General features: G+C 50.8%; 2 protein-coding genes across 4 annotated transcripts; one reads left to right on the top strand and one right to left on the bottom strand.

Moving 5' to 3' along the window:
• The first annotated feature begins 7,326 nt into the window (after positions 1-7,326).
• Positions 7,327-13,632, top strand: TMEM54 (transmembrane protein 54). 3 transcript variants are annotated; one of them, XM_039836991.1, is made up of 6 exons: positions 7,334-7,582; positions 9,989-10,185; positions 12,329-12,388; positions 12,531-12,719; positions 12,847-12,981; positions 13,325-13,632. In XM_039836991.1, exons 1-6 carry the CDS (start codon positions 7,567-7,569, stop codon positions 13,397-13,399), a joined length of 672 nt encoding a protein of 223 aa, XP_039692925.1. In that variant the 5' UTR covers positions 7,334-7,566; the 3' UTR covers positions 13,400-13,632. The 3 variants fall into 3 exon arrangements, with proteins under 3 accessions (XP_039692927.1, XP_039692925.1, XP_039692926.1); XM_039836992.1 differs by having other exon boundaries at positions 7,335-7,582; positions 9,992-10,185; XM_039836993.1 differs by lacking the exon at positions 12,847-12,981 and having other exon boundaries at positions 7,327-7,582.
• A 777-nt stretch (positions 13,633-14,409) lies between these two features.
• HPCA (hippocalcin) lies at positions 14,410-21,875 on the bottom strand. The gene is made up of 4 exons (XM_039836994.1): positions 21,800-21,875; positions 19,022-19,419; positions 14,698-14,803; positions 14,410-14,587 (listed from the first exon to the last, which is right to left on the bottom strand). The coding sequence occupies exons 2-4, from the start codon at positions 19,397-19,399 to the stop codon at positions 14,490-14,492; spliced, it is 582 nt and encodes a 193-aa protein (XP_039692928.1). The 5' UTR covers positions 19,400-19,419; positions 21,800-21,875; the 3' UTR covers positions 14,410-14,489.
• Between the last annotated feature and the right edge of the window lie 1,805 nt (positions 21,876-23,680).

Raw genomic sequence — 23,680 nt, 5'->3', positions numbered from 1 at the left:
GGAAACAGCAAGAAAAAAGATCCTAAGATAGAAACCACTTTGTTGCATTGAAAGAAAAGAGAGAAGAGCAGTGTAGTCGAAGCATCGTAATTGAGGAGAGTGATAGGATCTGATATCAGAGAGGTGGGTGGGAGCCCAGACATGGGGGATCATTGTAGGACATGGTGAAGCCCTGCATAGCCATTAAAGAGGGGCATTGATATGACTTGATTTGCGTTTTTGAAAGATCACTGTGGTTGCTGCGTAGAAATGGATTGTAGAGGTGGAAGTAGGGGGATCAGTTAGGAGGCTCCTGGACGAAAGGAAATGGAAAAAAGCTGATATATTTTAGATGAAGTGACAGGACTCACAGATGAATAGAATAAGGAGAATGAGAAAAGGGGAGGAGTCGGAAATGGTTTTTATGCTTTTGGCTCCAGCAACTAGGTAGATGATGGTGCCATTTACAAAGATGAAGAAGACTAAAGGAGGGATGAATCCAGGGGAGTGGAACTAAGAGCTCTTCTTGGGTACATTAAGTTTAGATAACCATTAGGCAGTCAAGTAGAGATGACGATAAGCAGTCAAATACACAAGTTTGGAACTTAGTGGGAGGTCAGAGCTGGAGATATATATTGGAATCATTGACACATTGGTAATATAAAAGTCAAGAGACTGGATGAAGTCACTGAAAAAGAGCATGCAGGTAGAGAAAAGATGAGTCCTTTGCCTAAATTTTCAGGCACGCCATCATGAAGGGTCAGTACAGGAGAGATCTCAAGAAGCTGAAGAGATTTTGAGAAGGTATTAGAGTGAGTGAGCTGGAAAGACAGGAGATGGGTATCAGAGAGTAAGGTGCTGAAATGTAAGGTCTTAGAGGTAGTGTAGTTATTAATGATAACGAGGTCAAGGGTTTGACCTTAGAATGGGTAGTTGAGGATGGGACTTAGAGGTGCAAGTCCAGGAAGGGAAAATCAACTAAAGAGACCAAGTTACAGAAGTAGGAAGAAAACCTGAAGGGCGTGGGGTCACAGAACCAAGAGAAGCATGTTTTAAGTAGGATGAAGTAGTCATCATGATTGACTATTGCTGAGAGGTTAAATGACAACAGAAAAGTGACCACTCAGTTTGGTAACATGGAAGATATTGGTATTCTTGACAAGATCCATTTTGGTAGAGTGGTGAGGTTGGAAGCCCAAAGAGAGTGAGTGAGTTGAAGAGTGATGAGATTTGAGGATGAAGAAAGGGAAGCAGAAAAATGAGTAGTAACTGAGGGCAGGTAGAGTTCGAGGAGGTTCTGTTTTGTATTGTTATAAAATGGAGATATACAGCATGTTTGGTATTGATTGGAATAATCCATTGGAGAGGAAGAATGTGATATCGCAGAAGAAAAAGGTTGTAACTGCAGATGCAAAGCCCTTGATAAGGAGAGAGTTTGGCCTTAGAAAGGAACAAGAGGACTTCATTTTTGGTAACAGGAGAAGAAGAGAGTGCAGGTTCCCATTCTGGATGTGATAATATAATTATGAGTAAAGCTATTCTGAACATTCATGTACAAATTTTTATGTGAATATATGTCTTTGATTCTCTTGGTTATATACCTAGGAATGGAATTACTGGGTCATATTGTAACTCTATGTTTCACTTTTTGAAGAATATCAAAACTGATTACCAAAGTGGCTGCACCATTTTACATTCCCACTAGCAGTGCATGAGGGTTCCAATTTCACCACATCCTCATCACTACTAGCTAGTGTCTGTCTTTTCAGTTACAGCCATACTAGTCAGTGTGAATTGATATCTTCTTGTAGTTTTCATTTGCATTCCCCTAATGACTATTGATGTTGAGCATCTTTATGTGCTTTTGGCCATTTATACCTTCTTTGGAGAAATATCTATTTGACTCCCTTGCCTATTTTTTAGTCTCCTATTTTTACTGTTGAATTTTAATGCTTCTTTATGTATTATGATTTGTAAATATTTTCTCCTATTCAGTGGGCTGTCTTTTCACTTTCTTGATATGTCCTTCGAAGCAAAAAAGTTTTTAATTTTGATGGAGTCAATTTTATCTCTTTTTAGTTCATTGTGCTTTTGTTGCCATACCTAAGAAACCATTGCTTAATTCAAGGTCACAAAGATTTATGCCTATTTTTTCTTCTAAGAGTTTTATAGTTTTGTCTTTTACACTTAGGTCTTTGATCCATTTTGAGTTAATTTTTGTATACGTTATGTCATAGGGGTCCAACTTCATCCTTTTGTATGTGGATACCCAGTTGTCCCAGCTACATTTATTGAAAAGACTCTTTTCTCTCTTGAATTATTTTGGTACTCTTGTCAAAAATCGATTGACAATGTACATATTTTTTTTTTCTGATTTCTTTATTTTTGGACTCTCGGTTCTATTTCATTGATCTCTATGTCCATCCTCATGCCAGCACCACACTGTCTTGATTACTGTAGATTTGTAGTAAATTTGAAATTGAGAAGTGTGTTTCTTTTCAAAATCATTCTGGCTATTCTGGATCTTTTGCATTTCCATATGAATTTTAGGATCAGCCTGTCAATTCTTGAAAAAAAAGAAAAGCGTCTTGGATTTTATTAAGGTTTGTATTGAATTTGTAAATCAATTTGAGAAGGATTGTCATCCTATCAATACTGAGCCTTACAATCCATGAACCTGGGATATCTTTCCACATCTTTCTGTCTTTCATTTTTTTTTTCATGTTACAGATGTTAGGTTGAAGAGTGACATGATCCAATTTATACTTTAGGAAGATTACTCAGTAGTGTGGAAAAATGATTGAGGAGGAGCAAAGGATGCTACATGAGCAAGGGAGATAGTAGCAAGGACAGAGGAAGGCACTTGTTACAGAAATGTTTATGATGTAAATTGGCAGGACTTGATAACTGACTTTATATAGAAAGAGAGGGAAGAGTAAAGAATGAGCCCCAGGTTTTGGCTTGGGTACATCATGATGCCACCAACTGAGACAGAAAATACACCAGAAGCAGATTGGAGGAAAAGATGAAGCAATCGGTTTATATATGTTGAGCTCGAGTTGACTGTGGGACATGCAGGTAAAGAAGTAAGGTCATTGGATATTTGAGTCTGATGCTCAGGGTAGCTGCCTAATCTAGGGGCAGTGATTTGAAAATCATCCTGTAAAAGGGGAGCCGTGAGAGTACATGAACCAACCACTTGGAACAATAAAGGAAACAGAAAGGATGCAAAGGAGTACAATATCGAAAGGTTGCGCTGATGACAAAAAGCCCACAAAGAAGATTGAGAAGGAACTACCAAGGTGATAGGAGGAGAGCTAGGAAAGAGGTGTGATATGGGAGTGCAGGGGGAGTGGCTAATAATAATGTTATAGACCGAAATGCTTTCACTGAATCCAGCAGAGTTAGAAGTCACAGGTGACTTAGACAAGGGCTCTTCCGGAGGAGGGCTGAACCACATTGTTGTGGACTGAGGAGGAGATGGGAGTTGAGAAGATGGAGACAGCATGTAAGGATGATATACTCCAGAAGTTTGGAAGGGAATGAAAGGAAGTGAAAAAGGAGTAACTAAAAATGTAAAGGGAGCAATGGGAGGGTGTGTTTTTGTAGGATAGAAGAGACTTAGGCATGTTTATAGGCTGATAGGAAAGACTTAGCAGAAAGCAGGGGATGAGGGCTTGAGTGGGGTCCATATGGAGCTGGAGGAGAGACTGGGAAGAGTAAGGAGGTGAATGGATTTAGAATTGTGTTTTTAAAATTTTAACATGTATACAAATCACACATCTCAAACCTCCCCTCATCTCCATCTCCATAGCCACCATCCTGGTCCAAGTCCAAGTCTCCTACACTTCTCATCCCTCACCTGGACAACTAAGCCAGCCTTCAGATTCTCAACTTTGTGGTGTAGGCTTGGTGGTAAAGAGGCCAGGAGGGGGCTAACTGAACAACAGAAAACAGATTGGCCCAGTGGCCTCTGGGAAGTCAGAGGATGAGGCAGTGGGCGTCAGGAGATGGGCATGGTGGAACACTTGAGGTTGGGATTTTGGAGGGGATCGTTCAATGCATGGCCCATGAGAAGATGACTGGGGTCATGGTGAAGGTCACTGAGGAGGTCAAGGAAGGTTATTAGAGGGTCGTTCACAGGGATGAGCAGGACATTACCACAGATTGCCTGACAGAAATCCAGAAACTCAAGTCCTTGATGGATAGAGGGGGTGACAGGGAGGGAAACAGATAAGGTGATGAGAAGAGGTGGCAAAGTAGAGCCAGGTGGCAAGAGTTTCAAGAAGGATAAAATGATAGATGCACATAGGAAAAACCTTTCAAATGTGAATAGCAGTTGTCCGTGCAGGTGGAGAGGACTATGGGTAGTTCTGATTTATTCTTTATACTTTCTGGTTTTCCCCTCAAGTTTTCTACAATGAACTTTTCTCTTAGAAATGTAAAAGATGGAAAAAATACAAATACCCCTATTCATACCATCTAAAATTTATAATTATAAATATGCAAAAGTCCCCTTTAACTCCCTCCTCTTCTCAGACGAGCATTATCAGTTAGCTTTCAGTTTTGTATGTGTATATGTATATATATATAAATTAGAATATGGTAGGGTCTGTGCATGATTGTTTTATTTACATGGAGGAACTATTCTTATAATCGGGGATGAGGGAAGCTTTTTTAATGGGGTGGGGGGATTACACAAGGACAGAGCCTGAATCCCCATCATGAGCTGAGCAACCCAGTGGGGAGGCCATGCCCTGGAAAGACCCAGCCTTCAGTTTAGTGCCACACCTGGTTGTTAAATATTCCAGGAAGAGGGAGAATTACTATTCGTATTTCTCTAGCTAGGTTTCAACCCACTCTCATATCTCTCAAGCTGGTTATGCCTCAGAAATCTGGGAAGCAGGAAGTCAATCATTATCTCCATCTGACAGATGGGGAAACTGAGGCCTAGGGAATGGCAGTGAACTGTCGGCATGTCACAAGGAATTGGTGAAAGACAGATGACTAGAGCTCTGGCCTGGGATTCTTTCTGAACCCTCAGGCCAGTGTGTGGAAGGGTGGGGCAGAGGCAAGGGACACCAGGTGGCTCAGACTAATGGACTTTGGCCACTTGGCGATAAGGAAGAGAAACAGCAATAACTTCAGGATCCAAAGTCTGGGCCGTGGGGAGACACAGGTGGGCAGTTCTCCCTCCTCAGAGGCCCCAGAAACAGGCCCACTCCCTGGGGGCCATGGCTCCCCACCGACCCCCACCACACTCAGAAGTCAGGGGCAGCCTTCACAGTTAGACAGGCCTGATTCAAGTCTCAGCTCTATCACTGATACACCCTGTATGACCTTTGAAGAGCCCTTTACCTTTCTGGCCTCAATTTTCTCATCTGTGAAATGGGGTAATAATCTTCAACTCTCAGCATCGTTCCAAGATAAAAAGAGAGAATCCTCATCCATGCATCTGAAAGCAGAAACATTAAAAAGGCCTGGTCCCTAATCTGATTCCAGAAGGCCAAGATGGGCTCAGTGTCAAGGGGATTGCCTGACAATGACTGATTAAGAAGCCACGTGCATATACACACACGAGATTTGAAATCAGCTTTGCAGTGACCACATGCGCTCTCTAGGGCAGCCCCTGGGAAGTGGTCTTTGTCATCATAAAGTCGTTGGTGCAGTGGGGATAGGGTAGTGGTGATGAGGGGACCTTTTAATCCTTTCTTTTTTCCTTCTTCCCTCCCTCCTCCTTCCCTTTCCTCCTTCCTTTCTTCCTTCCTTTCTAACAAAAGCAAGAGATGAATAAATGCTCACTGTAAGACTCCAACAATACAGCCATGTGTAAAACAAAAAGCAAAACCTTTCCCTTGGCTCCCCACTCTTGGTTGTCACTTTGATGCTATTGCATACTATTAGGAACAGCTCAGTCCACAAACATCATTAAACACATGCACTCTTTGGTGTGTAGGGTAAAGACCTAGAAATGGAATTGCTGGGTCACAAATACAAATGTTTGATAATTTACAACATGGATGAGTTCTACCAATTACCTTACTAAAAAGCTGTCCCCATGGGCATCAACATTTGAATGACAGCCTAGGAAGGCACTACTAGCCAGATGATTTGAGGAATTGTCTTTATTTGCCTTCTTTAAGTTTTTCATCCCTGTGCATTGTGCCCCTTCAGACAGCAGATAACCGAGAAACATGGCTGCTGAAGGGTTACCAGACAGGCCTGCCTGACTGCGGTAGCCTGCCAACGCCGTAGGGGGCTTCCAAACTGGTTCCAGATGGCTCCACTCCCTCTTTCGGTGTTAATTTGTCCATTAACACTCCAGAGCTCTGTGTGTGCTGACACAGGTGCCTGTCACACAAGGCACACAGAAGGCACTGATACGGGTGTTCAGAGAGGCATGCATTCATTGGGCACCTGGTGTGCCTGGCCCTGACTGAGTACCATCAAGCCAGCCCCTGCTTTCCAGAGCACTGAACTGTGGAGATGGAGGGTGCACACTGTAGACAGATATCGCCCAGATACCCCATGCCTCCCAGAGGCCTGCTCTGAGGACTGAAAGAGTCCAGGGAGGTGGCCACAACAGGAGCACACTGAAGAACATGGGCACGGAGACCTGGGTGGGAATATGGGCTTCCGCCTACTCCACCACTTCCAGCTGGGCACTCTTGAGCAAGTCCATTTCTAATACTAAGGATGGAACAAGGGAGGTCAAGGTCCGTCCTGGCACTCTAAAGGAGCTCAGTAACCAAGAGCCAGGATTAGGAAAGCTCTTATTATGTGCTCCTGGTACGTCTACACACTGTAAAGGCACTCTAGAGCTTTTTCAAAGCATTTTCTTATCTCATTTTATCTCACCACGACCTTAGAGGACGGGAACTATTACCTCTGATATTCCGGTGTAGGAACAGAGATCCCCAAGACAGAGAGGTAAAACACCTTGCTCTGGCCAGGGCAGAGAGGGAGAGATTTGCCTGAGGTCACATGGCAGGTCAAGGACAGGCCCTGGTGCCCCAGGCAGTGCTCTTTCACCATCCACTGCTGCCTCTCCCTATCCTCTAGAAAGAAGTGGATTCCCAACCTTCATCCTAGAGTCTTTTCATCCAGGTGCTCACCAGGTCATGACAACCACAGCTGACACCCCTTTCACTCCTTAGCCCGAACGATTGCGGCTCCTCCGAGCCTCAGTTTCCACGTGTAAAATGGGCATCACTGGAGTGGGAGTGGGATAGGGGTGTGTGCATTGGGGGAGCGACCTGAAGCCAGCCAGGATCCCAAACAGGCGCGGGAGGGTGGGGCCAGCGCTGTGACTCAGCCGGGCGGGCCAGGAAGGGCTGCCCAGCCGGTCTGACCGGCCCGGGACGCAAGGGAGCCGCCAGGGCCCTCCCGGGGCAGAGCCGCCCGGGGGGTGACGGGAAGGGAGGCCGGCCGGGCGCCGACGAGCCCGGGCTCCGGGCGGGAAGTGGGCGCGGTGCGGCTGCGGGGCGCGCAGCGGCCGCGGACTAGGATGGGAGCGGGGACCCCCGGCCGCCCGCAGCCTCTGGAGCCCCGCTGAGCCGGCCGCGGAGACCCCGCGCGGGAGCCGAGATGTGTCTGCGCCTTGGTGAGCCGCTGGGGGACGCCCCGGGGAGCCGGAACCCGCTCAACTCCTCCGGCAGGGGCGGAGCGCTGCGGTGGGAGCCCGGAACCCCCAGGGTCCAGGCCGGCTTCTCTGCAGGTCGCTTTCCGCTCTGGGCCTCAGTTTCCCCAGCTGTGAGATGAAGGGAGGAGGGCTGCTGGTATCTTCTCGCTGTGGTGTAGCACCTCCGCCCCCCACACACACATCATCTTCCTGGCGGAGGTGAAACCCCCAGGCGAGAGAACAGACGCGGGAGAGAGCAGCCCTCACCTTGCCCAGAAGGGAGAGCAGAGTTGGGGTTCGAGGGCCCAGGGAGTTCTGAGCCCGAGACTGCCTTACGCTTCCTCAGCCCCTCAAAGGATTCCCACTTCCATACCCTCTACTCCCCCAACCAGGCGGGAGGGAAATGCCATTGGCAAACAGGATCCAGACAAAGGAGTGAGACGGATGTGCGTCCTCTCATCGCTCCCTGGGCACAGTGATGCTGCTTTGGGGCATGGGACGGACCTGAGGAGTCCCCACTCTCTAACTAAGAGAACTTGTGAGCCTGTTCCCTCATCTGTGAAATGGGAGTCCCCACCCCTCCTGGGACTACTACGAGGATGAAGTTAGTTCTAAGAATGAAGTGCTTTCCACGGTGCCGGCTACGACATTGCTAAGTGCTCCAAGAATGGTGACTTAAAAACAAAGAAGCCAAGGGCTGCCCTCAGACTCAGTCCTGTGCTCCAGGCACAGACCCGCACTGGCCAGTTCCTTCAGCTTGACCAAAGTATTGGTCCTGGGATTCTGCTGTTGTTCATGAGCCCAGCCCTGAGCTGGGTGGTGTTTGGGCTGCCAGGTAGGTGGGTGGATGGGGAGAGGTGGGTCAGGCGCCTGGGACATAATTTCTGTTCCCCTTCCTGTTTGGCTAGCAGTTAATCTTCCCAATACCATTCCATTTCCACATGCCTGTCCAACCCATGGTTTGCCCTCTGATTCCACATCAGGTCCAGTTCCAGATTTAGCTTCAGAGGTCCTGAAGGCTCCAGGGTCTCAGGACAGCTTGACCAAACTCTCCACATTTTACATAGGGGGAATCTGGGCTTCAGGAAGGAGAGGGGCTGGTACAAGGTCACACAGAATGTCTGTGACTGACTGGCCCCATCCCTCTCTGGTCCCTGGGAACTGCCTCTTGGCACAGGGCCGCCAAGAACATTCAATCTAGTGATTTTTCTTTCTTTCTTCCTTCCTTCCTTCCTTTCTGTTTGTTTGTTTTTTTCTTTCTTTCTTTCTTTTTTTTAGCTGCCAAGCTCTCATGTATGAACTATCCACAGATGATGATATTGAGGTCTAGGAAGGGTCTCAGTCAGGTCCCACTAGGAATAGCTAAAGGAAGAAGGGACCATTTAATTCTGAGGACCTGGACAGTCTTCTAGCGTCACGGAGCCGGCTAGAGAAGGGGCTGGCGGGGCCAGGGGACCAGCATGGTGTATGTCTCCAGGACCTATGGGGGAAATTCCAGAGAGCAAATCTGGAACGGCCTGAGCTGCCCAAGCAGAAGAGTTCCCTGTTCCTGGTAGTGTGCAGATATGGCTGGGCAGCCACTTGGTCACTCAGAATTTGCATTTAAGTTCCTGATGTTCTTTTGATCCCAGCCCTCCCCCATTTGCACAGTCCCTGCCCAGCACCCCTGCACCAAGAGCTGTTTTTCCCAGCACCCCCAGGGTGTGCCCCACTTTCTCATCCATCTCTTCATGGGACCCTCCTGCCCAACTGTGATATAAGGGTTATTCTTCCATTTTACAGATGAGGAAATGGAGACTCAGAGGCTTGAGCTTCTTGACCTGAGTCACCCACTTCTAGCCAGTTCAGTTCAGCAGTTGTGAGCTGAGTATCTGCAGAGTGCTAGGCCCTATGCACCAGACTGAATCCTGGGCAGGACCTGATCCCTGCCCAATGACCTAGGGGCTCCTCGAAGCCAGATAGTGACTATTAAGCTCATCATGGTGCCACAGGGCCTGGCACAGAGCAGGCACTCAGTGAACATTTGTGTAATAAACACATGAATAAGTAAATCAGTGAATGAGAGTTGAGTAGAAGGATCATGGGTCTAGAACTAAAGACCTGGGTTCAAATCCTAGACCTGCCACTCGTGAGCACTGACAAGGACTACTACCCATTATTAATACCACCTGTGTGCTTTTCCAACCTCAGAGTTCCAATGACTCATTAAAGGCACTGTGAACCCCTTTTCTGGATAAGGAAACTGAGGCTCAGAGAAGACAAGTTAATGGCCCCAACTTATCCAGAAATATTTAGGACCCAATGTCCATCACTCCTGCCAAGGCCTCAGTTTTCTCCTCTGCCCAGCAGGATAAGCTCCACCCCTGGCCCTGACACAGCTGTCTCCTCCAGGTGGCCTGAGTGTGGGCGACTTCCGGAAGGTGCTGATGAAGACAGGGCTGGTGCTGGTGGTGCTGGGCCACGTGAGCTTCATTGCAGCTGCTCTCCTCCATGGCACTGTGCTACGCTACGTGATTGCCCCTCATGATGCTGTGGCTGTGCAGTACTGCGTGGTCAACATCCTCTCTGTCACTTCTGCCATCGTGGTATGACCAGGCTGAGAGGGTGGCTGGCAGGGGCTGGAGGGGGCTTGAAAGGTCTTCGATGAGTCTCCACCTCAAAGCCTGGGGTGAGCAAGCAGAGAGCCTGAGCACTGACCCCTGCTCTGCCACTTACCAGCTGCACAATCCACTCAACCTCTTTTTGTTTCAGTTTCTTCGTTCAGAAACTGTAGATTGTAACAACGTTCACCTCACAGGGTGCTGATGAGTATTGAATGAGATCATCAACATAAAGTGCTTGGCACAGTGTCGGGCACATGGTTAGTGCTCACTACTGTGAGCTGGGATTATCATTACATAGGAAAATAGTTGAGGCACCACTGGACAGAAAGAATGAACATCAGCTCAGTTTGGGAGGGTTCAGGAAGGTTCAGGAGGGTTCAGGGAGGTGGAGGCCCTTGAGCTGAGTATTGATGGATGAGTAGGAGTTCAAAGATAGGCTGCAATTACCATAACCCAGGTATGCGGCATGCTGGGGACCAACAGATTGTAGAGGAAGCTGAGATAGCATTCCAAGTACAATGAATGGCAGATGCAAAGGCTTGGAGGTGGGAACGGCTAAGATTTGTTCTGGAGACACTAAAAAAAACAATTTGGCAGGAGCTTAGCATTAGGCCTGGTCTATAGTTAAATACTCAATAGATGGTAGCTGTAGTTATGACTGAATGTCAGTACCTGTTTGATGAATACATAAATGAAGGGGCCTGGTATTCTCAATTTCCTACCTAGTAGCAGAGGTGTGGACAGCTTTTGAGCAACATCCACACATTGGTGTGTGTGAGTTTGGTCCCTGCCACCTCTTGGCTAAAGGACTTATTTCTCTAAGACTGTTCCCTCACCTGCAAAATGAAGCTCAGACAGCCTGGCCCCAAGGCTTAGGTGAAGGAGGATCACAGGCCCCGGCTAGTAGGAGAGCCTCAGTCAGTGGGACAGGGCTGGGCTGCACAGATGTGTGCGGTGTCCCTTGGAGTTACTATTACTATTGCTATTACCAGCCTGGTGAGAAGTCAGGGAAGGCTGTGAACTCAGGGTTAGGAGGTCCACTGGGGATGGACTCCGCTTTACCCTCATTTCCTCAAGTTAATCCTCACTGTTCCCAGCAACATGGAACCATTATTATCCCCATTTTACAGAGGGGGGTAGACCAAGACTCAGAGAACCACCCAGCCTCCTGCTGACACGGAGAAGCCTAGATGGATTTGAAATGATTTGTGTTTGACACCAAAGCCAGTGTTCTTTCCATGAGTTCATCCTTCAGAGTGGGAAAGAGAGGTTGAGGCATTTACTCATGGCTGCACAGTGAATACTGCTAGGCTCCTCGCATCATTCCACCTGCCTCCCAGGGGTCCAGCCCATGGCTGGTACAGTGAGGGGGCTCAGGGAGGAAGCCTGGCTGAATGGAGCCCACGAGATCCAAGGGGCAGCTGGTGGGTTAAACACAAACCTCTTGGGACTGAAGGGGGTTAGGAAGGCCTGTAGGTGGAAGAACCCAGGCAAGTGAAGAGTGGCAGGAAGGGTGCTCCTGAGAAGGCAGAGTGTGGGCAGCATCATGAGCAGGCTGTGTATGGGTGTCCACATCCAGGGCAATGAAGGAACAGGCTGGCCAGGGTACATTTCAGAAGCTGATAGAAGCTGATGGGACCGGTGCCAGGTCATTGAGAGCCTGGGATAATTTACTCCTAAGATTTTGAATTCTACTCCATAAAGGGTCCTGATTTGTTTTAAAATAATTTTGTTTTTAGTTCCTTGCCAGTGAGTTACTTAGTTTCTTCCAAAATCTCTTCCACTCCAGGGAGACAAGTCATATATATCGTGGGACATGCAGCCCTGGGATACACAGGACCTTGTTTGAGATACACAGCTCTAGGCAGTGGGGACTCATGTAAAGTTATAGGCAAGAAGTGGTTGTGTTTTAGAAACATCACTTCAGGGCTGGACCATGAGGAAGCAGTGCCTCCTTGCAGATGGAGGTAATGAGGCCAAGGCTAAGCAGGTGGTAGGGGTGGGGAATTTGGCGGGCTTCAGGTGTCACTGGTGGAATTCTTATCTGAGAGTGGTCCTGATCCCCCTGCCTACTATCCTCCAGCAGGGGGGTCCAGGGGTCAAGGCTGATTTGAGTCTCCCACAGGTCATCACCTCGGGCATTGCAGCCATCGTGTTGTCACGCTACCTTCCCAGCATCCCCTTGGTATGTCGCACTTTCTGGGATGGGGCTTAGGGGTAGAAAGGACCTGGCCTGCTTGGAGGGGGTGAGGCTGACCCCATAGGGGCCAGAGCTGCTCACGGGGGCCAAGCCTGACGTCCATTAACCAGTGGTCTCTCCTATCCAGCGCTGGGCAGTGTTTAGCTTGAGCGTGGCCTGTGCCCTTCTCTCTCTGACCTGTGCTCTCGGCCTCTTGGCCTCAATCGCCGTGACCTTTGCCACCCAGGGCCGGGCACTGCTGGCAGCCTGCACTTTTGGGAGCCCCGAACTACTGGCACTGGCGCCCAACTGTCCCTTCGACCCCACACGCATTTATGTGAGTGTTTAGGCCTGGGATGGAGTGAGGGTCATCCAGGTGCTCATCAGAGGTGGGAAGGGTTCTTGGAGTCCCGCCTTCTTCCCCCAACCCCAGACAGCCATATCTACCCCTTGTTCCCCTGCAGAGCTCCAGCCTGTGCCTCTGGGGCATCTCACTTGTGTTCTGCGTAGCAGAGAGTGTGTTCGCTGTGCGATGTGCCCAGCTCATCCATCAGCTGCTGGAACTGAGGCCCTGGTGGGGGAAAAGCAGCCACCACATTGTAAGGCCTGTTACCCCCTCCACAGCCCTGACTCCCCATATTTCCTGGGAGCCCTTGCTGGGCAGATCCCATCCCTCTAATGGGGACCCCACTTGAGAACGGGGACAATAATTTTCTCCCCAGGACCAAAGGCAGAGGCTTAGAGGCTCAAAGATCTCACAGCTAAGTCACACAGCTGACACCCAAGGCCCAGGATGTGAGGGAAGGGAAGGGGTATCCAGGCTCAAATTGGGGGTGCCCCAGAGATCCTTCCAGCCCTTCCCTCCTCCCATTCCCTGGATGTCCTGCAGGAGGAGACCCAGAGGCAGATCCTGCAGCCTGGCAGCTTCTTATGTCTCCACAGATGCAGGAAAGCCCAGAGCCTGTAGAGGGCCATGACCTGATGAGCTGCCCCATCTCAGGGCCGCTGACCCTCTGACAGCTGATGCCTCGCCTGGGCCCCATGACTCCTGGGGTCCTGTAACCAATTCTACACTGTGACCAGGCCAGGATTCTTCAAGCCGGCCCACAAGGGCTCAATGGCCACTCGAGAACCCGGATGCGGCTTTCAAACCCCTCCCTTGGCCACCCAGCCCACTGCACTGAAACAAGACTTTATTCTGAAGTTATTAAAAAGAACAGAGATGCTCCATGGGGATGCATGCAGCAGGAGAGGGGGCTCGGCCAGGGGCCTGTGCTTCTTTCCCACATAGGATGCTGTGAGTGGGGCTCTAGGTGTGTCTGCCCTTCTGTCTGTGGGCCTTTGTGTGTGTGTGTGTGTGTGTGTGTGTGTGTTCACATGCGCGTGCGCGCACGTGTGTGTATGTGTGTAAGGGAGGGAGGCAAAATACACAGAGGGGTCTGTAGGTCTGTGTTCATCCAAGTGCTGAAAGGCAGGCGGGGGTTCACGGGTGCCGCAGCTGGGGAGCTGGAATCAGGAGGTTTTCCTTTTGCATCATGGCCTCTAGGCCAATAAGAGCCAGTGCAGGAAGGGTTGAGGCCCTCTCGCAGGGAAGAATGGCTCAAGGAAGCTTTTTCCTTACACTGCCCCCACCCGCCCCACCTCTGGAATCCTCTCCCTTCCAAATAGAAAGACAGGCTCCTCACCTGGGCATAGTTCCCCCGCTCCACCCAGGCTGAGATCTACAAGGGCAGGGGCAGGGATGGGGGAGGTTGCCCGTGACTGGGGGAGGGAAGGCTGGCCTCGTGGCTATGTGTGTTGGTGGAGAGCGGGGATGGTTGAAATTCTGATATCTAGGTAAGGGAGGATTGGCTCCAAGCCAGAGCCTGTGTCTCCCTATCATTGCTGAAGGGAGATACTGCCTCTTAGATTGGAGGGTGCTAACCGCTTGCTTGGGTCTTGGGGAGACTGTAGGGTTCCCTTCTCCATAGCCTCCCCAAAGTACGGACCCTGGGGGTTGGGGAGGCCCAGTCTGACCCCCAGCCTGGAGAGACACGAGGGAGAAGAAGCTGAGAACCGGGAGAGGGCCAGTGAAGGCAGGGAAGAGGGGGAACTTGGCTCCTCTCGCTCAGAACTGGGAGGCGCTGCTGGGGTCGCACTGCAGCAGACGCACGATGGACGGGTCGCTTTTGGCCCCGCGGATGAACTCCTCCAGGGACAGCTTGCCTGCGGGGTGAGGGGAGCAGTGATGGGGAAGAAGGCAGCAGTGAAGCGAGGGGAGGCCGAGCAGACAGGCGAGAGGGGGCCCCGCCCCTGCCCCCGCCCCTGCCCCTCACCATCGTTGTTCGTATCCATTTGGCGGAAGATTTTCTCAGTCCTCTTTTCTGGGGTCGACTCATCCTCCGGCATCTTCATCACGGAGGAAACCATCTTGTAAATGGCCTGGGGGGCGAGAGGGGAAGGCAGGGAGTGAGAAGAGCCTGCCCGAAACCCCACCCCTAACATTCAATGACGCCCCCAGGTACGCTGACGATTGTCGCTGCCGTCAGGATGAGGTAGAGAGGGGGGTCACTGAGGCATAGGGAACCGGGGTTTTCAGGAAGAAATATCTGGGAAGGCTTCCTAGAAGAGGGGGCTCTTGGAGTGAGCCCTGACCAAGTTCCCTTAGAGCACAAAGTGGGAAAGGAATTGCTGGCAGAGGGATCTGCATGTACAAAGACGCCCCAGCAAAAAGCTCTGAGTAGGAGCCGAGAATTTGGGGGTGGCTGAGTGCAAGGGGTGAGGAAAGATGTTGGAGGACATCGGGGCCGAATGTTCCAGGGTAAGTATAGGGTTAGCGCTGCTTCTCAGAAACTCGGGTTCCAGGTGGCCGCGCTCAGTGGCCAACCAGGGCCCTCGGCTGAGGAGGTTGTGATGCTGCTGTGGCTGGCAAGGGGAATCAGGGTCGCCTTGAGGGATGTAAGGCCTGAGGCAGCTGGGTCCAAAGGGGGCGGGGAACATTATGCAAATAAACGCAAATGAGCACCTGCCGGGGGTGGGGACAGCCTGGGATCTGCTGGGCCCAGAGCTGTAGCCGCCACGTGCAGGAGCTCTGGAAGGGAATCGAAGAAGGGTTTTTGAGCTAAATGCACACTGAGCCCGTAGGGCTTGGCCTGTGGGATAGACTGGGTCTTGAAGCTTAAGAACCAGACCGGTCACCCTAGTCTTCCAACTATTTGATACTGAAACCTCCTCCTAGAAGCCTCCCTTTTCCCAAACCATAAATTTCTCGTTTGAAATACAGCTTTAGCCTCCATACTGGTCTCTTCCTGCCTGATTTCCTTGGGTCTGTCTCCCACACTGCCTCTGAAAGCTCTTTACGAACACAGATCTCCACACCACGTACCCAGCCCAGCAGGCCACCCCCTCTTTCTAGTCACAGGCCTCCCTCTAACCCCACCCCCTGCACTCAGCTCCTTCTGGATGCTGCCCCACGCTCCTTCTGCTGCCTCCCACTCCTCCTTGGGGCTCAGCTTACATGGCGCTTTCTTCAGGAGGCTTTCTGTGATCCATGATAGGTCAGGGCCCATATGCTGCCCAGAGCTTCCTGGGCTTTTCCTTTGGAGACACCTCTCTGGAAATTATTATGCCTTTGTAGGATCGTTCCTCGTCTCTAGCATACATACAGATAAGGGCCATGGACATCTAGCTAGTGCACATATCCAGAACTTAGCACAGTGCCTGGCATCTGGCAGGAATTTCCCTTTTGAAAGCCGGTAGGTAGCACCTCCCACTGCCCTCTGTAACAAGTCCAAACCATTCAGCCCTTGGCATTCATGGCACTTCACACTCTGGTCTCTGCTGATCTCTCCACCATCAGGCTTCCCCTGGTGGGTGATTGTGCCACAACCAAACACCCCCACACCTTTCAGTTTCCCTGGCACTTACAGCCTCTGCCTGGAACAATAATACTAGCTACGATTTATCGGGCACCTACTATGTGCTGAGTACTTCACACACGTTATTTCTAAACCTCACAACAGCCCTGAAAAGCAGGTATCATGATCCCCATTTTTCAGATAAGAAACAGAGGCTAGAAAAGGAATCTATGACAGCGACCAGATTAGAACCTGCTCCCTCTTAGCTGCTGATTAGTCAGTCGCTTGTGGGGTGGTGATGACCAGCAGGGACTTTGAAATAAGGCAGATCTGGAGAGGCATTTTGATTCCATTAATCACTTGCTGTGTAGCCTTGGAGAAGTAGTTAACTTCTGTTAGCCTCAGTTTCCTCATTTGTAAAAATGGGGGTAATCACATCTCTCTCATAAGGATTATCTAGAATATTAAATGAGATAATGTGTGTAGAACAGTGACTGGCTCGAGTAAGTGGTCGGTAAACAGCAGCTTGTATAATAATCATTACTCATCTACCACATCCTCAGGTCTTCCCTGACCTTCAGTCCCCCTAACTCCCAGATGTCACATTTGCACCCCTGTCACCGAGCTGGTCAGTGTGGCCTGCACACTTGTCTCTTCCATCAGAGTGGAAGCCCCAGCCAACCAAGATGCAGTCTCTTCCCTTTCAGTGTACTTACCACCTGATCACTGAACTGGGTCCTGAGAAGGCCTTGAGTGAGCAACTTAGAGAGTGAACACTCCCATGTGACATCCTTACTCCTGGGCCTCCTAATTAATTGTCTGGAATCGCTGCTCATTCATTGTTTCACTAGAGCCAACTTGTAATTAATCAGTCACTGGTATTCGCAGAGCTCCGTCTACACTGGCTGTCTGGGGCTAACTGATGGGTTGTGGTGAAGGAAACCAGGGCCCATACAGCAGAGGCCAGCCAGGGGGTTCCAAGGATGCCCAAGGAATGGAGCTGGCTTGGCACCTCCAGCAAGGCTGAAATTTCCCAGTATACACCAGTGCAATCACAATACATAGTAAAACATGAACATCCCTCTGCACTGATTGTTATCCAGCTGCTGCTCAATCCCCCACCACCCAGGCTACCCCAACCCTTTCACCAGGACCCCCAGAACTCCCTACTGTCCATCATCTAGAGATTTAATGCCTGGCCTGTGGGAGTCATTGACAAACATTAGGGCTTTCTCCTAGTGATAGGCATAGGGAAGGCACCACATTCCAAGGCAGCTCATTCTACTCTAGCTTGAGAGAGCAGACTCAGACCCTAGCAAGAGAGAAGCCAAAGTCAAGATCCAGTAGGGGCTGGATGAATTGGAAGTGGGGAGCAGTCAGCACAGCTGAGGGACCAGAAGAGAAAGGATTCAGAGAGGCAGAAGGAAAGGGACCAAGAGCTTGTGCAAAACTGTGCAGCAGGATTACTCAGGGCACATTCCAAGGATGTTGAAAAGGCCATTCTGGCTAGAGCAGAGAATGTGCAGATAATAGAAGAGAAAATAATAACATTTACCAAGTACCAATTATATGCTGGGCCCTCTGCCAGAGTCCTTATCCCACTTTATACCTGCAGTAGCCTTATGGAATAGGGAGTTAACATCCTCCCTTTACAGGTGAATAAACAGAGGCTCAGGGAAAAAGTGGACAAGGAACTGGATAGGTAAGATAGAAACAGCCTTGATGGTATTCAATTCTGGGCTGAGAGGATGGGTGCTCTAGGAGGTTTTTGAGATAAAGCTAACACTTAAATTTCTACTAAAACGACATTCATATCAGGCCCTTAAAACCTCCCTGTAAGATCAGCATCACTATGCCCATTTTTCAGATGAGCAATCTAAGAATCGAGGCCAACTCCAGAACTAGAAGCCAGACACCTTTCAAGAAGCAGCTCTGAGTTGTGGCCAGATTGAGCTCAATTTCACTTACATGCTTTGTGACCTTAGGCAAGTTACTTAATCTCTCTGAGCTTTATGGGGTCATTGTAAAGATGCACTGAGCTCATGTGTATAAGCATCTGACTCAGCACTAGGCTCTTAGCAGGCCCTCAAATAATTAGTTGGAAAGCGGCTGGGTAGATAGTGGATGCCGGTGGCCCACTCACAGGCTGTGTAGCCTCGAGTAAGTATCTTTACCTCTCTGAGCATCCGTTTCTTCTAGAGTAAATGAGGATAAATAAAACCTAACTGGCCTGTACTTCTGCAGAAATGTCAAATCTTTAAAGACAAAGAAAGGTCAAGGAACTGTTATGGACTAAAGGGGACTAAAGAGACATGAAATGAAATGCAGTGTATGATCCTAGATCAGGGCAAAAAAGAACATTATGAAAACAGTTGGCAAAATTTGAATATGGTCTGTAAGTTAGAGAACAGCATTGTTCCTATATTAAATGTCCTAACTCTGATAATCATATTATGGGTTATGTAAGAGAATGTCCTTGTTCTTAAGAAATATATCCTGATGTATTTAGGGGTAAAGGGTCCTGTTCAGAACAACAAAACATTACACACATGCACCCACACAAACGATGATAAAGCAAATGTAGTCAAATGTTAATTGGTGAATCTGGGTAAAGGATATATGAGTGTTTACTCAATTTTTCTTTAAATTGAAAATTACTTCCTAATAAAGAGGTTTTTAAATGGGTCATAAGAATAGCACCTGACACTACCTACCCACAAGGACTGGCCAGAGGATAAAAAGGGATGGTGGGTGCAAGCTGCCAAGCCCTATGCCTGGAATTCTGAGGGGTCCAGGGGCCCACCTGCACAATCTCGAGCATCTCCTCACGACTGATGTAGCCATTGCCATCCAGGTCGTACATGCTGAAGGCCCACATGAGCTTTTGTTCCAGGCGGCCACGCGAGGTCACACTCAGTGCGATGATGAACTCCCGGAAGTCAATGGTGCCATCGCTGTTTGTATCAAAGGTGCGGAAGACGTGCTCAGCAAACTTGGAGGCATCGCCATAGGGGAAGAAGTTGGCGTAGATCTTCTTGAACTCATCCACGTTGAGGATACCCGTGGGGCAGTCCTTGAGGAAGCCCTTGTACCACTCCTGCAGCTCCAGCTCCGAGAACTCCGTGTTCTCCCGCAGGTCCTGCAGCATCTCGGGCCGCAGCTTGCTATTCTGCTTGCCCATGGCCACAGAGCCAAGTCCACCTGGGTCCCCAAGGAGATCAAAGAATGGAGAGGAGAGGTCATGACTTACTGATCCTTTGATCACTCCAGGAGGGCCCCCAGATACCTGCCACCTCAGCCTCTCTTTTGACCCAGTGAGAAAGAGGAGCTGGCCCAAGGTCACAGTCTATACCCAGGCATCCTGCTTCTGTGATGTGCTCCACACCATTTCTGCAGCCCTTACACCTCCCCAGGGAACAGGCCCAGTAGCAGAGAAAGGAAAGAAGGCTCTCATTTACTGAGGCCCCTCTCAGGGCCAGCTTCTAAGCCTTCACAGGTGTATACCATTTCACCCTCACAAAATGAAGCCCAGGGATTAGCCCCATTTTATAGATGAGAAGGCAGGATCAAAGAAGCAAGGTGATCTGTTTCAGGTCACATGGCCATAGAATGACAGGGCTGACTCCCAGAGTTGCCCAGGGAGGTGCTGAAAGGCCTCCTGGTCCTCCTCCTTCCAACCTACTGCCCTCTCATTGTCTCGCAGATGCCTGCTCACCACAAAATATACCTGCAGCCCAGCCTGTCCTCCTACACACTTGTGTCTGGCTAAGGGTGGCATAAGATAGGTGTAAGCCTGAGCTCCTGAGCCAGACCACCTGGGTTTAAATCCCAGCTCCGCCTCTTACCAGCTATGTGATTAGGCAAGTTCCTTAAACTCCCTGCCTCATCCATAAGGTGGGGTTGATAGTACCTACCTCATTATTCTTATGGAGATTAAGTTAGTTAATATATGTGAAGCACATAGAATGATGCCTGCACATATAAGTGCTATATAAGTGTTAAATAAATAAAAATGATATACATGTACCAAATGCCACAAAACTCATGCACAATAATACACAAATAAATAATACACATACACTAGATAGCTCACTAAATCCATACACTGGGTCCCATGCCACTCATATACCAGTCCACACTCACCCATGGGTCATTGTGCCTCCACATATAACAACATTCTCTTTGCTCCACAACTCACATGTACCGACACACAGCACCACACATGCACAACTCCCATACCCTGTGCATCAAGACACACCAGCCCACGACCCCACACATGCCATCACAAGCCAACTCCCATGCCAACATCTCTCACATGGCCGGCTGCACGTGGGGCCCTCAGACACCCTTGCCATCTTTCTCTTCCCAAGGGTGCTTTCAGGTCCCAAGAGAGGAAGCTGCAGCTCTTCTCTGACTTATGAGGGGACCCTCTTCCAGAGAAACCCAGAGGGGAGACTTGTAGCCAGCCAACCCTCCCCCAACTCTTCCCTTTCATCTAGTCCAGCAAGATCCTCTCCGAGCAGGAGCTTAGAGTGTGGAGGATTGACAGGATGGCAATGGAGAGGAGACAGCCAGGCAGTTCTGGGCAAGGATGTGGGAGTGTGTGCAGGTGAATCTCCCCCAGCTTGGGGCTGTGAGACAGAGTGAGGGGCGTTCCTTGTATATGCATTTGCACGAAGCTCTGCGCGCGTGTGGGTGAGCATGTGCGTGAATGCATGTGTTCGTGTATGCCCTGATTTCTGCATTGCATTCGTGTTCCCGTGTGTTTCAATTCATATCTGTGCATGTGCCTATCTGTGCATGTGACTCGGTATGCACCCATCACAATGTGAGGGGGATAAGCCTGTGTGGCCATTTGGGGGACTTGTGTGTGTCCTCAGCAGTGTGTCACATGCATGTTTCTGTAAGTTGGTCACCTTCCTTTCTAAATCAGCCTCTTCTGCCCTAGGCTGAGGACCCAATGAACAAGTGTGTGGGAGGGAACTGAGGAAATGCGTGGGGCTAGGGTGGCAGAGTGTGTCCCTTAGTCCCCTTCTCAAGGTCCAAGGAACTAGGCCATCGGGTCGGGGGCAGAGAGATGTGCTGGGCGGGAGAGATCTTCCAGCACCCCTCTTCTCTGCCACCCTGAGTTGCCCCTCCCAATTGGAAGACTTGGAAACGAGGATAGTAGAAGAATCGGTTGTTTCGAAAAGACCCCCAATCCCCAAAATGGGAAGGACCCATGGCTCAACCTGAGTAACCCGCCCCGGAGATCCTGTCTGAACCTCTGTCCCCAGCTCTCGCTCTGAGCCCCCGCCTCAGCCCTTCCAGCACTCGGAGAGCACCCGGCGCGTGGCCCCTCCTGGAGGGGGCGCTCCGAGGCGGCCGAAACGAGACTCCTCCGGGCCGGCCACTCAGTGGTCAGGACCCTGGAGAGCTCCTCACGTTTTCCCCGGGGAGCCCCCACTCCCTGAGCACCCGAAGGGAGGATTCCCGAGAGGCGCGGGAGCGGCGGGGTTGGAGAACCCTGGACGTGGCTCCTTCCCTTTGGGATGCCCCCTCCCTGCATCCCCCAGCCCCGGCCAGAGCGGCCCCCACTCACCCAGCGACGTGGAGACACCGACTGCGCAGGAAAGGCGGCGCTGCTGCGGCGTGCGGCGGCAGAGGCGGCCGGAGGGGCGGGCGGGGGGCGGGGGGAGGGACTGCGAGGGAGACGCCCCGCGGCGTTCGCCCGGAGCCCCTCCCCTGGGGGTCCCCGTTTCTCCCTCTCCCCTCCAGCCCTGGGGGCGGAGGGAGCGCTGATCTAGGCTCCGCCCCCGCCCCTGCTTGGGAGAGAGAAAGGGACGCCCTCACTTCCCGGACCCCTCACTAGGGAGCACCCGCCGGGGCAGAAGGCCTGAGGTCCCCATTTCCTCAGCATCTCGACTCAGGTAGTCTGAATGGGGTGGCGGGGGTCAGTGCCCAGAGACCTCTTTCTTAAGCCAGGGCAACTCCTGGACACTCCACCGCCTTCCTCCCCCACCCTACCTGGTCGCGGAATCGCATCGCCCGGATGGCGGGATCCGGATCTGGCGGTTTCGATAGTGCTTTCCCTGCACCCGCCCCCCGAACTAGCGATCTTGGTGCTTTTCTGGAGGGGCAGGCCCACTCGTCCCCGTCCAGGTCCTCCGGGGCCAAACACGCCCCCTACCCCCCTTGCCTTAGAGAGCCACCCATCTCCTGGTTGCCACTCCGCATCTCATTCCCCCGCCCCTCTCAGAATGAATCCCACCTCCCAACATTGATCTAAACTGCTCCTCCCATCCCCACCCCTAATCAAGGAACAGACCCTTCCTCCCCAGCCTCTGCCTGTGAGGGCTGGGGAGAACCTATCTCCCGCCCGGGAGGCTCTGAAGTGCATAGGTCCCCTGCCTGCTGACTGGACAGCCCCTCTCCAGAGTCACCGAACCCATCACAGCTCCTCTTGCCAGGATGGGGGCTGCAGCCCCCTTCTCCCAGTGTCAGCAACAATCCTTACATCCTGGGCTTGAATTTTGTCCTTTATCTCTAAGAGATGATCCTTATTGTCCCCACTTCGCGGATGAGGAAACTGAGATTCAGAGGAATTAAATGATTTTTCCAATGTCTCACAGCTAGTGAGTGGAAGGCTTGGACTTGAATCCATGTGCCGTCATCCATTCATTGCACACCTATTTATCAAGCACTAGTTTTGTGGCCAGCACTGCTCTGGCAGTTACCGGAGTGGACCGTGAACAATGAACATAATATACAGGTCAATTCTAGAGTGTATTAGATAAGTGTTTTGGGGGAAATTGAGGTCGGTTCGCAGAGATCGGGATGGTGGCAATGCTCAGGACCATGCCAAGGACTTTCTTCCAGGAGCTCTTGGGGCTTGGAGCAGAGTGAGGGGGTCTGACTTTCAAGTCAAGCTCACTCAGGCCTCTGTCAAGAACAGACTTGGAGGAGCAGGGGACCAAGTCAGGGTTAGAGATGACCAGGTGGCAGAGATGGGTCTGGTTTCCGGAGCTACTTTGGAGGTGAGCAGACAGCATTTGTCTTCTGACTGGACAGCTCCTCTCAGTTCCATGGCAGCAGCTGGGACCCTCCTGGCTTCCCAGGTTTCCCAGACCAAGCTAGGGAACTAGGCTGCGGGGGACTGGGAGGGCAGCTGGGCCCTCCAGAACACCAGTTCCTCTATGTGCCTTGGCTCTGGCATTGGGACCCCCCAGTGGAGGCGTGAGAGACGCCAGACATGCGTGGGTGGTTCCCAGCTGCCTCCTGCTGAGGACCTGGGGGTGGGGAGAGACTTGCTGCTCAGCCCCCATCCCAGGCCTCTTGAGTGACAAGCTCTTTCCCCTCTCCCGCTGGAGGGCCTGCTGTGCTTGGGGAGGGATAGGGGCCTGCCTTGCAGTCACTACCTCAGGCCCTCCTCCCCTTCCTCCTCCTCCTCCTCCTCCTTCCTCTCCCACCTGCCTGAAACCAA

Source organism: Pteropus medius, unplaced genomic scaffold (assembly GCF_902729225.1).
Source record: "Pteropus medius unplaced genomic scaffold, Ma_sr-lr_union100, whole genome shotgun sequence".
In the NCBI taxonomy this organism is placed as follows: Eukaryota; Metazoa; Chordata; class Mammalia; order Chiroptera; family Pteropodidae; genus Pteropus; species Pteropus medius.
The sequence above is the reverse complement of the archived record's forward strand: the minus strand, read 5'-3'. Positions and strand labels throughout refer to the sequence as shown.